The sequence below is a fragment of the Lolium perenne genome, chromosome 3 (assembly GCF_019359855.2).
Source record: "Lolium perenne isolate Kyuss_39 chromosome 3, Kyuss_2.0, whole genome shotgun sequence".
In the NCBI taxonomy this organism is placed as follows: Eukaryota; Viridiplantae; Streptophyta; class Magnoliopsida; order Poales; family Poaceae; genus Lolium; species Lolium perenne.
This window is the reverse complement of record NC_067246.2, coordinates 243,108,291-243,124,908: the sequence shown is the minus strand read 5'-3', so window position 1 is coordinate 243,124,908 and position 16,618 is coordinate 243,108,291. Positions and strand designations below refer to the sequence as shown.

At 43.1% G+C, this 16,618-nt stretch overlaps 1 protein-coding gene across 1 annotated transcript; it reads right to left on the bottom strand.

The window, feature by feature from the left end:
* Positions 1-1,978: 1,978 nt before the first annotated feature.
* On the bottom strand, positions 1,979-8,918 carry LOC127343785 (mitochondrial-processing peptidase subunit alpha). Its single transcript, XM_051369970.2, has 13 exons — positions 8,710-8,918; positions 7,201-7,422; positions 6,819-7,115; positions 6,582-6,749; positions 6,331-6,498; positions 6,151-6,231; positions 5,886-5,952; positions 5,713-5,810; positions 4,925-4,997; positions 4,751-4,821; positions 4,392-4,441; positions 2,272-2,384; positions 1,979-2,161 (listed from the first exon to the last, which is right to left on the bottom strand). The coding sequence occupies exons 1-13, from the start codon at positions 8,749-8,751 to the stop codon at positions 2,109-2,111; spliced, it is 1,503 nt and encodes a 500-aa protein (XP_051225930.1). The 5' UTR covers positions 8,752-8,918; the 3' UTR covers positions 1,979-2,108.
* Positions 8,919-16,618: the final 7,700 nt, after the last annotated feature.

Genomic DNA, 16,618 nt, shown 5'->3' with positions numbered 1-16,618 from the left:
GAGCACCGCCCACCTCTTTTATTCCTAGTTGAGCATTTTCAATCGATTCTTTCGATAAATGATCAGTTGGATAATTTTTTGTTGTTGTTTAAGCATTGAAGTGATGCTGCTGCACATCTTTCTTTTTCCCTTGATGTGATCCTGCACTACACTTCATTAGACAGATCAAGGGCAAGCGTCAAATATACACTCGCGTACCACATGGTGTATGTGGTGAGCAACCTAAACAAACAAATATACGCTCGCGTCGGTCCGCAGCATATGGACTCCTGCATAGCTTGCGCAGCGTCGGCGATGTGGTATATGCCGACCGCATTGGTATCACCATACCAGGGGTGGCGCGGTTGCTGGAGCTCACGAGTGGGCGCGTCGATTGGTGGTTGCTCGCTGTTTTGTTATGCTCCTTTCAACTATAATTGTGTCCATGAATAAGCGTACATTTTTTCCCTCAAAGCAAAAAAAAATAAGTGTACATTTTTTATATCAAATATTTCAAATTTAACTAATTTTTTATATAAAAATAACACATATATGACATAAAATTACTATATAACTGGAGTGCATGTTAAGATGAAATTTGTGATATTAATTTAGTGTCATAAATGTTGTTGCTCCCTTTGATTTAAAATAAGTATCAAAAACGGAAAACCAAAACTGATCCCGGGTGCATATGCACCCGGTATGTACAAACCATATTTCAAAAATATAAAAATTTAGGGGAAAAAATTAGCATGCAGAGCGACATGTTTTATGTGTGCACGTAAAGTTTCACATAAACCCGATAATTATCGTACCCTGTGTAAAAAAGACAAATAACATCTCGCAAAATAGACTATTTTAGCACCAAAAATTTGTCTTTTTTGCGCAGGGCACAAAACATATCGGTTTTTGCTGAAACAACTTTGTGAGCATGTAACATGTGAAGGTATACACGAGGCATTTTTATTCGTATTTTTTGATGTTTGTAAATATGTTTAATATGAATTTCAAATAAAGGGTGCATATGCACCCGGGTGTAGAAACACCCTGTCCGTATTCACATACTAAACATGTCTAGATACATTTATTTTTGTGCAACTATTTTGAACCGGGGAGGTAAGTTTTTCTAAGGAGTTGGTCAAACTTAATACAATTTGATTTAAGTCACGTTCAAACGTCTGCTTATTTGTGGGCGAAGGGAGTACCAGGTTTCCAAAATTGCTTATATTTTTAATGGAAGAAAAAAGGTTCTATTTTCTCAATGGAAGAAAAAAGGTTCTATTTTCTCAAAAACTGACTATTCATGACGCATGTTTTTATGCGACCAACTGACCGTAGACTGAAACAAGCAGATCATAAATTTTGTAATTTGGACTTTAGGTTGCACAGGTGGCGAGACGATGGCAAATTGCTTGACTAGATTCGGTCGTGTGGCTCCATTCGTTGTACCTGGGGGTACAGCTCACACCGCAGAGTCTAATTCATGGGGCAGAAACGGAAAGATGTATGGACGAGGGTCCAGCTTCTGGAATCAGGAAGTTACTGTGTGAAGAAGTCGAGAACAGAGTCAGACACGACACGGAAGCATCCTTCTAGACGTTGGTACAGGGTACTGAAAGCGGGGGTATATTCTTCTCGTCCAGACTGAGATGAGCGGACGAGCCATTTTATAAGGATTTCTTTAAGAAATAAAACATTGTCTTCAAATATAGGATTTTAGTAAATAGACGCACATGTCTACATATATTCTAGAACTTGTTATCTATTTGATCTAAGGTGTTACATATTGTTCAAGGCAACCAAAAAAAAACTAGGATAAAGAGCTGATGTACCAACTTTTAGTAGATGTATGTACTTTCAGCTTCATGTGCATCCAACTAGATGAATCCAGTAACGGGTGGGTGCTGAATATTGTCTTGGGTGAATGGTGTGGCTCATTTGATGTACTAAAACTTGAAGCGGTGAAAATGCTATCCCCGTAAGAAATATCCAAGAAAAATTAAGTGAAAGAAGATTTATTCGGTAGATTCTGTAGTTAGGGCTATTGCCAGAAGAGTTACACATGTACAGTTCTACACATCTAATACAGCAGGAACATGTCATGCGGAAACTACGCAATATAATTTTGCTCACTTTGAGTGAAATTTTCGACTAACAGACTCGTAGCTTGGGACATGAATAACTGCAAAACAAATATTTTTAGTAAGCCACAGGATTACAGTTGAAACAATACTGCACAATTTTATTGGAAAAACAAATTCAAAAAACAGTATGCTTAGTAACACAACATACCATCGCCCCACGATGCCATTGTCAGGGGTGAAGAAATAATGCTCTTAGCGGTTGAAGAAATGTCATTCAAAGTGATTGCTTCAAGATCCTTCAAGAAGTGCTCGATGGGTTTCCTGTAGTGTCATGAAAGTAGAATCACCGGATTCAAAACCAAGGGGAAAAGGCTGAAACTGTACTTTATTGCCACACTAGTAGTGATCTAGTGCTGGCTAGATAATAGAAAATTGCAGGCAATGCTCGCATGCAATGTTTTTTGCATCAAGATTACCATAGCAAGACGGTGATATTTAATCATATATGTAAATGCAGACTTGCTTTCTTAGTATTCAAAGTCGTACTATAACGCTTGATGTTCATTCTTTTTTTTCTAATCAGAATCATTAATTTTATTTGCTGCCTCTATGTTCTCCTTAGTGAAATGGGAATTCTCAACTTGTTAACAGACAAAAAAAAATCTCAAATAAAGTCGACATGTAACCAAGGTTTTTGAATCGCGACTCAAAAGTGAGTCGCCAACGCTGCGACTCAGTGTATAATCGACGAAACACGCTGTATAGCCGCCATAAGTCGATGTATAGTCACGAGTCGCCGTGATTTTTGGAAAACGACTCGACGACTATACAGCAACCCAAAAACCATGTATGTAGCAACTAGAAGATGGTAGACATGTTTATTTGTAAAAAAAAAAATGATCCATAGCTTGCATTAATGTCTTTTGATTTCTAGCTAGACTAACTTACCAACACCCCGAGGACTGATATTATGATTTCAATATTGTGATGTGCGGCTCATTTAGCTCAGTATACACTACAGGACAACTTCACAAGATATGGTATGTAGGTACTAACAATATGAAAAATCTAAAAATGTTCCAGATGGTCCAATAAGACTTATCCCAACTCTGCCAAAGAAAACTGCATACGGTTCCAGCTCATTCAGCCTCTACGGCCACCTCAAACTTGGTACACCAAAGCCAATTTCACCCAATTCCGGACTAATTCAAACAAATTTGCACTAAAAAAATTGTTGTCAATTCATGGTTAATTGTAGATTTATTCCATAAGGGCACACCCAATTCTGCAGTACATGACTTTTTAGTTTCATTTCAGCCGAGAGCCTAATCAATCAACTATTGAGCCTATATATAGGAAAATTATAAATTCAACTTTCAAAATTCACATATATTTCATGTACCAAAGTAAGCACATATATCCGAGTTCCAAAAATTATAAGCATGTTCACTCTTCCCATGAAAAAAACATATAATTTGGAAAACTCTTTCCCCAAAATGAGACTGCAATTTTTACACAAGTACAAAGATGTTATGAAATACTCCCTCCATCCCAAAATTTGATAAAAGTCAAATCTTACTAACTTTGACCAAATATTTAGAAAAAAATATTTACAGTTACAATATCAAATGAATATATTAAGAAAATTACTTTGTGGTGAATATATTGATATTGATTCAGTATTGAAAACGTTTATATTTTTGTGTATAAATTTGGTCAAACTTTAAAAACATTGTGACTAATCCTTAGACGCCTTACATTTTGGGACGGAGGGAATACTACTTTGGGACGGAGGGAGTATTAAAGGCTAAAACAGAAGACAAGGCAACACACATAAGCAATGGTCAAGTCACAGTAATAAGTACTACCTCCATACCGGATTAATGGGCAATTACGCATTTCGAGAAACAAGTTTAACTATAAATTTGGTCAACAAAATATGAGATATATGCCACAAAAATTATACCGTTGGATTCGTATTCAAAAAATGTTTTCAATAATATAATTTTTGTGATGTATATCTTATATTTTATTGACCAAATTAGTAGTCAAACTTGTTTCTCGAAGTGCGTAATTGCCCATTAATCCGGTATGGAGGTAGTAGTAGTTAACTAGTTTGGTCAAGATAAACTATAGTATCTCCCATATGATAAAAATGATACTACCTCCATTCCTTAATATAAGATGTTTTGGTAGGCTAAAATAGGCTACCAAAACGTCTTAAATTTTGGAACAGAGGCAATACTGAATATATGGCTAGTGCATGGGGAAGATCAACAGTGGGGAATGACAGCTATAGCGAAGTTGCCAATGCTTCTGTAGCCATACCTTTCACCATAAGTCAAAATCTGTCTCCCGATGTCTTCACATGCTACAGCCTGAGATGAATAAGACTACTTATCAAAAATATAATACTTCTTCCAATCCTACTAGACATATTTTAGAATGTGCAGTCAAAATTTTAGACTTAATAAACACAAAACTTTTAAGACTTGTCACCTGAAATGATATTAGCAGATCACAACAGAATTCCCTTAACATGACATTTTATATAATTTCCATACACATAATTAGAAGAAGAAGAAAAAGTAATGGTGTACTAGAGTTGAAGGCCTCTTTTGGGACAAAGATGGATACAGAATTAAAAGTATGCATGAAAGATTCAGTTAAGAGTTAGGAATGCATACTCTTGATTCCAAGTTCATCAAAACTGCAGACTTCGTCGCCTGTTTAGCTCGATCAAGCTCTTCTTGTGTAACTAAGTAAAAAAACAAAGCCAAGCGGAAAGATCAATGAGTGGCCAATTCATAGTTCTAGATGGATGATTCCTAACGGCTCATGATGCAAAATAAGATGCAAACCGTTTCCAGGAGTAGCAATTTCAAGAAGTTCTCCTACTGCCAAATCCACAGCCTTTGAGGCAAAATCTGGGTTCTGACAATTATCGCAGGACATAAAAGCATATTAGATACAACTATATAACAGCAAATGTAAGTAATGAAATGCTGGAATCCGTGCGTAAGTGTGAAACTAGATTGCGTTCATCCAATCATTTGTCCATTTCGCAGCACTGTGAGGACAAGCAAACTAAAGAAGGGATATAAAATGGAGTCTAGGCAAGTCTTTACTGAACATTTACACATTTTTTACATGGTTTGTGTCCTAGTTAAAGTAGAAAGTGAAAATAGCGGTACAAAATGGTAGATGAAATAGTGATATGGTGGAATGAAGGTAACATGGACACAGACATGCCAAACGGCTGAAATTAGGGCAGGTTACATGCCCTCTTTGTATGCAGAGAATATATTACAAACCATCAAGAGTTTGCTTTGGTTATTGCTACGAAAGCATCGAGTGTTTTCACTCTTTCCCTACTCAAGTTACTTTTGCCTCTAAGTTGGCTAGAAATGGCTTTAACTGCTTGGAACCAATTTTTCCTATATGAGATATGAGTAATAAGTTTCTTTGCCTTGTGTTGTTTCAAGTAAGACTAATTACCGATATATCAGTTAGCCCAGTAAAAGAGACCAACTTAGCTATGCACAAAAAATAATTATTTCCAAAGGATACAAGACAGCATGGAGTTTTTTTTTTACATCTTCAATTTCATAAATAAAAATGAAAGGGATTTATGGCTGAAGATGCTTACAGTTGTCGCAAGAATTCCAAAAAGACCAGAATGATTGTATATACTGTTGAACGCAGAGAATGATTCAATCTGATGGTAGTGGTTCAATATCCTGAGATCTGTTGATAAAGCAACATGAGTACAATCAATTTCAAATCATTGGCAGGGATGCATAATTGGAAGGGAGAACATACATAGTCGAGAATGCATGCCCTTCCCAGGACCGCCAGCAGAGAAAGAACCACCTCCCCCCATGAGCATCTGGATAAGCATCAAATTGTCCATATAGTGCAGTAGTTATTAACTTGTTATTACAATGGAAATTGGACATAGTTAGCAACTAATATGCAATCCTAATAATCAGTAAACCAGAGAACCATAAAGAAAGGAAACTGCTCTACTCTAGAGTTTTGTTGGTAAATAACAAAACGCTTAAATGTTTGCCAACGGCAACGATACCTGAAGGACAGTAACAACTACAGCTGTTTTCTCTTCATACCATCCACCTGGCACTTCAAAGGCAAGAGCAACATGTGTGTCCTATCCACGAGAGAAAAGAAGTTAGAACTATTGAAGTAAATCATATATACATCCTCGTTAAGAAATGGCACGGAATAAAGAAAAACAGCAATAGCTCACTTGAGAGTCCGCTTGACATCGATAGTCTCCTCCCACGTAAACTGATTTTGGCTCTTCTGGACGCTTCACACCAGGAAGGTCGGACAAAAGTGGCTCAGCAACTGAGACTAACACGTCATGCTCAACTCCTGATGCCGCAAGGATCATCCTGGGCGCTGTGTAGTTTTCCTAAATGACTCAATACATGCAAATGTCAAGGATTGCCTTTTGAACTAAATAACAGTATAAGAGAACAGGTTGATAATTCTTACAAAAATGAATTCCTTAAGAATGCTACTGTCCAATCTATGTATAGCAGATTCTGGTGCCATCAGAGGCTTTGCCAGTGCCCCAGAATAGGCAGCAGAATGGAGTGCCTCTACAAGTAAACCTTGAGGATTATTAGAAACTTCGGCTATTTCAGCTTTGATCTTCTGCAGCTGTAAGAGAACAAAACATTAATACAATGAAAGGTAAACCTGGAGCGCTAGCTTTAGCTGACAGCATACCTGCTCTTTAATCTCCCAATCAAAAAATACTGGATTCCTCACACTATCAATAAGCACTTCAACCATTTCGGGTACATAGGCCTTGAATGCATCATAGGTATAGGACATTTGTTCGCGACAAGCTGACGCGGAGACATTCCCTCCAATGGATTCTACCTCACGTACTAGCCGCAAATGACTCCTATTCGTGGTGCTCTTGAATGCCATCCTCTCAAGTAAATGTGATGCTCCAGATGACTCAGGTGTTTCATACATAGAACCACAATCAATATACAATCCCACTGTTGTAGCTGGATTCTGCACTTAAGTCCATATAGGTTACTTCCATGCAAATGTGAAAAATTGCGAACACGGTGAAACATCTGCAGGCAGAAAGTAATACCATTGATGTTTCTGAAGCAATTTTGATGCCATTAGGGAGAGTGGTAACTTTTGTCTTAGCTGGCTCTACAAAGTCTGGAAGTGCTGGAGGAAGGGTGATGCCTGGGAGAGGGACATCAAGAGTAGGAAGCTGGGTTGGCTTCCCCCCAAGAAGCCAACCAAATAAACCACCAGAAGACTGCTTCACAACACTTGTACTAGCAAACCTGCTAGAGCCATGTTGCTGCAAACACAAAAACAAAATAAATTGTGTGGTGGCAAGAACATCAGGTAACATGAAACAAACTTGTGTGCAAAATACATTAGAAACTGAAGACGACCAAATTGCAAACCAAAATCCACCATATGTAAATTTACAAGAACAAAATGTGCCCAGTAACATATGTATTTCCCTTGAGTCTCAACTAAAGTATAGCCGTCGATGTTCTAAGTATCGACCTTACAGTGTGATGTGTGAGGAAGTACACTAAAGAAGAAGAGACACAGGGCCACGTTGTTTAGACAGGTTTGGGCCCTGTTAAGAAAGGGATAAACCTACTCATGTGTTCTTATATTGGATGTGTTACAAAACATTGATGTTCATCAACTGGAGCGAACAATGTGAACAGCTGTGTAATGTCAGAATGGATTATGAAATGAGATGAGATGGGAATTGTCTTTCATCGGTACTAATTATATAGTCATTGAAGAGGGCGCAGTTTCTTGCATGAAGAGATGCATGCCGAATCACAGGTAGCAACTGCCTTCTCGTCAGTCATTCCATCATGATGTCTCTGAGTGGCAATTCTTTGCCAGTGTCTACGCACATTCATGTGTGGTTAGGACTTCTGAGTTCTGACACTTGGTTGTGTGAGATGGTTAAGCACATGTGCGATTCTATGAGAGGCAGATGGAGGCGTCAATAATGCAAATCTGTTGGACCCAATTAACTGAGAGGCGCACCAAATTAGTCAGAGGTTCATGTAAGAGGGAGGACTGGTCAGATATCTTGACCATACTAACCTTAGGTTATCAATGACGAAGTAAATATAATTACCAAAAAATAGCCCAGCTGTATACAATTAAATAATATGTGGTTTTATCATTGAGAGTGTTTTAGGCATTTTATATAGTATCACAGATTCGTGAAATTGAATGCACCAGTTTTATTTTTGTGTTTGTGTATCACATATTCACAGCATAAAGACCAGATCACGTTCTTGCATTTTGACTGGACCCAGAGCACGTATCAGTGCAACCTAGCCTGACACAAATTGTAGCCCCAACACCAAAAATCACATCCTGCAGATTGCTGTTCTGATTCGGCTGTGAATTAAATAAGCAGGGTGTTTACACCACCTCACGAAGTTGTCTAAATCCATGTTGAAATCAACTGATAGGCTGATAGTCGAAGTTACTCAAGTATCTCTTATTATCTAATCGAGGAACAACCAATAGAACACCCACATCAAACATCATGCCTGCATCGGCTGGTTGGTCTGGCGAACGCTGAGGGTTAGCCGCGGGGTACCTTGAGAGCGCGGCGGAGGTGGCTGCCGGCGATGCGGTACATGGCTGCCGCGGCCCGCGAGCTCGGAGGGCGGGGAGTGGCGATCGGGAGGGGGATCAGGGGGAGCCGCCGACGAGGTGGGAGGCTGTTCACGACGCCGTGCGGTGTGCTGGGCGGCGGGTTGAGCCCGACCAGAAGTCCAGAAGCGTTGTTTTTTTTACAGGAAGGATTGGTCAGGTGCTCTGTGAACTATGATCTCCGATGAAACTTTTCGTAAGCTGTAGTAGGTTTGAGGATGGGCAGGCTACCTTGGGCCTTCGTATGATCGGCCCATTGTGCTATGCCAGTTATGGGCCTGTTGATCCGCAATTGCCTGCCAAAGTTTGCAATCTGCAACGTTCTGCCTGAAGATTAATTAAAGGGCAGCGTTCAGCGTCGGTCGGCCGACGTAGCCTGCTGAAATCGGTTGCTGTCCCGGCCGTTGGATCGCGATCTACCGGCCAAAAATAGCAGTAGCAAACGTTTTTGCATTTCGCCCCCTGGTTTTTGGAAAATCAACCCGCGGTCCTAAGCCTATCAGTGTAAACCGAACATGTGTTTCCCTTTGCCCCCAAATTTTCAAATATTTACAACAAAACCCGCTGTTTAGTATAGCAACAAAAACCCGCCGCTTTGTGTACAAAAAATAAAAAGTATTACAACAAAATTTTCACAGTAAATCTTCACATATATGTACAACAAATTATCAATATATTTACAATAATAATTAACAACAAAAACAATATTTTTTATTTGGGTGTTTACAATAATAGTCAGTTTCCATGCAATAATATCCTTACAACAAATCGGAAACATACTTACAACAATAATTAATAACAAAAACCAACATTATTTTATTTAGATGTTTACAATAAAAGTCTGCTTTCATTCCATAAATATCTTTAGAACAAACCAGTAAAATATTTACAAAAATAATTAGCAACACAGGCCACAAATAATTTGGGTGTTTACAACAAAAGTCGTAAACATCATCCACAAAAACCACAGACTATTTAATTTGCTACAGATAGAATTATAACAAAAATCACCTGCTATTTTATCCAAAGTCACAAATGGTTACAACAAAATAAAAAATCACTTTGTTATTAGCATCAAAAAAAGTTGTCTCTTTACAACAATTGTTAACAACAAATCCTACAAAAATTACGGATTGTTTACAACAAATAGTTCATCATCCCACTTATGTGTTTTGCACCGAAACCATTGTTGGGCCGAAAAAAAGAAGGCCCATTAAACCGGCGCGGGAGCGAGGCCGGACGACCGATCGCTGGTGCGCGATCGGTCGCCGGATCCAAAGCGTTTCCCTTAATTAAAGGGACGCGCTACGCGTCGGGCGGCTGATTTGGGGCTAAAAATCGGTTGCCCCGCCCGCCGTTGGATGGGCCCCGCGTGCTATAGGATGCTTCTGTCCAGGCACGTCGCTTTTCTTCCTCTTGCCAGAACGAAAGTTACTGTCACTTTCCTGTGTGTAGAACCAAAGTCTCCTTTTTCCTCTCACTGAACACCCAACACACCCGGTGGATAAAAATCAACTAAAAACCATGTGCTATCGTTGGATGTTTACAACAAAAGTAATCCAACAAAAAGCAAGAGCTCCAGCACCAATAATATTTTGTGCCAAAATATATATTTACAACAAATCATCAATATATTTACAACAATAAATTAACAACAAACTATTTTTTATTTGGGTGTTCACAACAGTTCACATGCCATATATTTACAACAAATCTGCAACATATTTACAATATTAATTAACAACAAAAACAATAATTAATTTGGGTGTTTACAACAATAGGCAGCAACATTTTTAAAAACAACAATTCTCATGTTTACAACAAATTGACAATATATTTCCCACATTAATTTACAAGAAAAACAACAACTAATTTGGGTGTTTACAACAATACCCGGCAACAATTTTGAAAAACAACAATTCTCATGTTTACAACAAATTGACAATATATTTCCCACATTAATTCACAAGAACAACAACTAATTTGGGTGTTTACAACAATAGGGGCAACAATTTTAACAAAAATAGCTCTCATGCCAATAATATATTTACAACAAATTACTAATATATTTATAACAATAATTAACAACAAAAACAACAAAAAAAAGTTGCCGCGCCCCACGCGTCCTTGGCCATCTCCACCGGTACCTGGCACCGGAGACAGCATATCGGCGTCGACCTCACCACAGTGATTCCCGGTGGTCAGGGCGCTGCAAAGAGCTGCCGGCGAAGAACAGGCGTAGAGCGCGCTCCTCGGGGGAGCGGTAGGGCGCATCTGGATGGAGAGCAAGGCGGCAATCGCAGAGAGGAGCAGGAGGTGCTCGCCGACGGAGGAGCAGGGGCGGCGCACTTACCGGCGGAGGAGCAGGCGCGGCGCGCTCGCCGGCGGAGGAGCAGGGCGCGGCGCGCTCGCCGGCGGTGGAGCAGGGGTGGCGGGCTGGCCGGGAGGGCAGCTGGGGCGTCGGGCCGGTGGAGGAGCGGGGGCTTGCTGCGTTAGGATAAGGATCAGTGGGACCCAGCCACGTGCGTGTTGCGTGTCTTCTCTCCACAGAGATGGAACGACCGATTTTTGTAGGGTTGTCGGTGGGCTGATGGAAAGCGTTTTCCTTAATTAAAGTGACATTTTCTACAGTAACTCCTTTGTTCGCTGCACTTGGCTATGTCACCGCCAATCTTAGCGTGGAAAAGACATGCCTATTGGCATTCATGCAAGCAAAATAATTCCGGGATTAACGGCACGGTTGCTACCATCGTGCTACTAGAACTAGACGCCGTAGTGACTCTGGAACTTCCATTTCAGCTGTGATTTTTCTTTGAAAAGCCAAGTTTATGTGGTTGTCATATATCCAAGCATTGGCGGAGCCAACGCCGGGTCGAGCATGGGCAACCGACCCGGCTCAGTTTTTGGGGGGAAAAATCGCATAGCTCTCTCCCTGCCCCGCACAGACGCCCCGATCCCCCGAGTCCTCGACCTAATCCCCAACGTTGTCGCCTCGCTCGCTCCCGCACGCCGCCGCCGTCGCTCGATCCTGGCGCCCTCGCTCGCTCCCGCACACCGGCGCCCTCGCTCGATCCCGCCACTCGCATGCACGCCCCGTTCCCGACCGCAGCCCACGGCCGTCCGTCCGGCCGTCCCTGACCGCCGCCACGCACGGTCGGTTATCCTCTGCTCACCCCCCGCCCCTCTCCAGGCACCACGGCGCTGCATCACTGGGCGTCGCTGCGCTCTCCCTCATCTCTGCTTGATCGGGCGGCCGCCTTCGATGGACTCCAGCGACGAGGCTGACCTGGCTGCCTTGATTGAAGAAGGGGAGGCCGCTGAGGCAGCAGAAGAAGAAGCACGCAAGAGAGCACGCACAAAGGTTCAAACTCCCCCATTTTTCTTGAGTTTTGATACATATTTGTCTAGTTTGTTTCCCCATAGTTTGTTTTATTTTCATTGTTGTAGGCAAATGTTCCGGAAATCTTTGATCTAGCAAATGTGGTTCCCGATCCCGGAATTCGGAGACCAATTAAGTCATTTGGTACCCCTGAAATTAGAGATAAAATTTGATGGGCACATTTGTCGAGAGGTCGTAATCGTTTAGTTGGTCATAGTTATCCCAAAAATTCGGATAGGCGATCATTTCTATATGCATGGTATAGCAAGTATGATTGGTTAGAGTATAGTGTGGAGAAGAATGCTGCACTTTGTTTTCATTGTTTTCTTTTCAAATCTTCAAACAATGGTAACTACTTTGGATCGGATGTTTTCACAAAGTCGGGGTTTACAAATTGGAAGAAAGCATCGGAAAATTTCAGGGGTCATGTAGGTGGACCAACGAGCTTTCACAACAATGCAAGAAATAATTGCGAAGATTTCAAAAATAAAAAGCAAAGTGTTGCATATGCTCTTGTTTGTCATGAAGAAAAATCGCATATTGAATATGAGATTCGTTTGAGGGCTGTTGTGGGTGTTGTCAGATTTCTACTTGACCAAGGTCTAGCTTTTCGTGGGCATGACGAGTCTAGCATTTCCTTGAACAAGGGCAATTTCCGTGAGATGTTGGATTGGTATGGTGCAAGATGCAAGGATGTAGCTGATGTGGTCAATGAGAATGCTCCTGGCAATTGTCAATTAACATCTCGTGATATCCAAAAAGATATAGTGCAAGCATGTGCAAAAGAGATTACACATGTCATTATGAGTGAGCTCGGAAATGCTTGTTTCTCTCTACTTGTTGACGAGTCTCGTGATGTATCAGTTAAAGAGCAAATGGCTGTGATGGTGAGGTTAGTCATACTCTCACAATTCTTTCTCATACTCCCACAACTCAAATATCATACTCTCACAATTCTTTCTCATACTCCCACAACTCAAATATCATACTCTCACAATTCTCATATGTTATTGCTTTAGGTTTGTGAACCAAAAAGGAGAGATCATGGAAAGATTGCTTGGTGTTGAGCATGTCCTTGATACTACATCGACTTCTTTGAAAAGATATCTAGATGCTATGTTTGTGAAACATGATTTGTCCATGTCTAGCTTAAGAGGTCAAGGATATGATGGTGCCTCTAATATGCGTGGGGAGCTACATGGTTTAAAAACATTGGTATTGACCGACAACCCTTATGCTTTTTATGTGCATTGTTTTGCCCACCAACTACAATTGGTGGTTGTGGCGGTTGTGAAAGGGGTTCTTCTAGTTGGTCAGTTCTTTGGTTACTTAAACAAGATTGTCAGTATGTGAGTACCTCTTGTAGGAAATCTTTACTTCCATATCTATTTCTATGTATCAATTCTAATTTCTACATGCACATTTTTTGTAGGTGAGTGCCTCTTGTAGAAAAAAGGATGCATTGTTGCAATTGCATCATGACCGTTTGGTAGCACAGCTAGAGAGTGGGGAGATCTCATTGGGAAGAGGCCAAAATCAAGAGACAAGTTTAGCAAGACCAGGTGGTACTCGTTGGGGATCACACCATAAAACTCTAGTTCGGATTCAAGTAATGTGGGATGATGTGGTTAAAGCACTATGCAGTGTTTCTCATGATGGGACAGATGCCGAGGAGAAAGGTGTGTGTTGTGGGTATACTTCATGGGTGTACCATCGACAGTGCCTAGATCCGGCAAGCCCGGGTGGCCCACAGACGGTGATGAGGCATGTGGCCCATCGGGCGGCCCAGTTGCTGTTGATCATGCAGGAAGAAGTCCAGCCCAGGATCAGCAGGCCGGATCCGTACCGACCAAGGAGTGACCCGGATCCAGGGAGGCCCATGAGGAACCCGGATCCAGTACGACGTGTATGGAAGGCGGATCCGTGACGTGCACGGCAAGATATTGTTCCGTAGCTAGGCTGTCTGTAATCCGGCTAGGACTCTCCATGTAAACCCTAGATCCGTGCGCCTTTATAAGCCGGATCCCGGGAGCCCTAGGGGCACAACCACAACTCATTGTAACAACGCGAAAGCGCCCAGATAATTCCAGACAAGCGACGGTAGGCCTGTCATCGTGCGGGTGTTCCGAGCCTGGGTAAATCGCGTACCACCGTCCCGAGAGCACTCCGCCCTATGGCCCCTACTTCTTCTCCCCTCGTGAGGATCCCTCCTCCTGGGTACCGTCGATTAGGCAACGACGGTTGGCGCCCACCGTGGGGCTGTGGCGTCGGAGGCCGGAACCGGGAGGGTTCCGCCATGGGAAGCTACGACGACACCATCGCTGTGGGGCGCGTCCTTTACGCCGGGAATCTGCCGATCGTCCCTCCGGATGAGTGCTGGATTCCGGCTAGGACAAACCCCGTCAAGCTCTCCATCGTCCCAATTGGCGGCATTCACATCTTCATCGGGGAAACCGTCGATTCCGACGGAAACCCACTGGTAAGTAACGCAGACGCGACCGCCGCAGAGCTGGACGCTGTCGCGAAGATCCGATCTGAGATGCAGAGCTTCCCAAGGAAGATTCCGCCTCGGATCCGGAAATTTCAAAGCCCACCCAATCCGCCCCCGAGCAGAAACAAAGGTGGAAGACCAATGCGAATCCGCCTGGGTTTCCCGTGTTAGAAAAAGGTAGGTGCCACTTCGTACACTTCTTGGCCCATACCGCCGGAACCGCCCCTCAAGAAGACGGAGCTGGTCCCGAGCAGTAGAGGCACCGGAAAACGGCGCAGATCCGGATCGTGCTCGGCTTGTCGGAGAAAGCGAAGCTCCGGTTGAAGAGTCGATTTTTGGCAAACTGAGCCCAATTTCCGGCGACACCCCGTCCACGGAATATGATGACTTCGTTCGCAAGATAAGGGAGTACGGATACGGCGATCAGCCTGAAGTCGACTCCGCCCAGCCCAAGCAGGTTCTCGCAACGGTAGCAGCGCTGGGACAAACTGGATCCGGAGACCAAGTCAGCCAATCTGACCCCCAACCATCCCATCAAGGATCTCCAATGTCTATGTTACTATGCCTTTTGGTTTGAAAAATGCAGGTGCTACTTACCAACGTACGATGCAGCGGTGCCTGAAGGACCAAATTGGCCGGAACGTGCACGCTTACGTCGACGACATCGCGGTCATGACCCGGAAAGGATCCGACTTGATCACGATCTCACGAAACCTTCGACAACCTCCGCAGTACAAGATGATGTTGAATCCGCTGAAGTGCGTCTTTGGCGTGCCAGTAGGAAAACTCCTTGGCTTCATAGTCTCTCACGTAGGCATTGAGGTTAACCCGGAAAAGATCAAGGCAATCCTGTGCATCAAAAGGCCAACTTGTCTCAAAGATGTGCAACGACTAACCGGTTGTGTTGCGGCAATCGATAGGTTTGTTAGCCGTCTTGGCGAGAAGGCACTACCTCTCAGTACAAGCTGCTGAAGAAAACAGACAAGTTTGTCCGGGATGATGCGGCCGATGCAGCTCTTCGAGGGTTGAAGGAAATACTTACCTCCCCTCCTATCTTGGCAGCTCCAAGCAGAGTCGAGCCAATGCTCCTTTACCTGGCAGCTACCAACAAGGTCATCACCTCGTCATCGTGGTGGAGCGAAAGGAAGAAGGTCATGAATATGACGTCCGTAGACCTGTCTACTACATTAGCGAGGTGCGACGGAATCAAAACAGAGATATCCTCACTTTCGAAGCTAGCTTATGGCGTGTTCTTAGGCAGCCGGAAGCCGAGGCATTATTTCCAAGAGCATCCAAGAATAATCGTGAGCAAGGCTCCGCTGTCAACAATTCTCAACAACGCCGACGCAACCGGACGTACGGCTAAATGGGGCATCGAATTATCCGCCTTCGACATCGCTTACAAGCCAAGGACTGCGGTAAAATCTCGTGTTCGCAGATTTCGTTGCAGATTGGACAAGCTCCGGATGCAAGTCCGGAGCCGGAACCTAAACATGGGTCAAGCACTTCGACGGATCCAAGCAGCATCAAGGCTCGGGAGCCGGAGTCACCCTGAAATCCCCTACCGGAGAAGAAGCTGCAGTATGTTACGCAGATCCACTTCGAAGCTACCAACAACATGGCGGAATATGAGGCTCTACTACACGGTTTGCGCATCGCTAAGGAAATTGGGATCAAGCACATCATATGTCGTGGAGATTCCGACCTGGTGGCACAACACGTAGCCGGAACCTGGAACGCCAGAAATTCCGTCATGGCGGCCTACAGAGACGAAGTTGATGAGATTGCCAAGAGTTTCCTCGGATACGAAGTCAAGTACGTCAGGAGAGACGATAACACAGCGGCAGATATGCTATCCAAGCTCGGATCCGGCAGTAAACCAATTCCGCCCGGCATTTTCCTGGAGCATCTCCTGATACCCTCGGTTAAGGGCGCTAACCCGGAAAACCCAGAGGTGGCGGTGTCTCCGGCTAGGGAAGTGAT

What these genes read in the sequence shown, in the direction of transcription:
- LOC127343785 (XM_051369970.2), bottom strand. Translation starts at nt 8,751, where the DNA reads ATGTACCGCATCGCCGGCAGCCACCTCCGCCGCGCTCTCAAG. An exon ending in GGGCATGCATTCTCGACTAT is followed by an intron (nt 5,811 to 5,885) that starts GTATGTTCTCCC and finishes CTTTATCAACAG; the next exon opens with ATCTCAGGATATTGAACCAC. An exon ending in AATGGCATCGTGGGGCGATG is followed by an intron (nt 2,162 to 2,271) that starts GTATGTTGTGTT and finishes TTTGTTTTGCAG; the next exon opens with TTATTCATGTCCCAAGCTAC.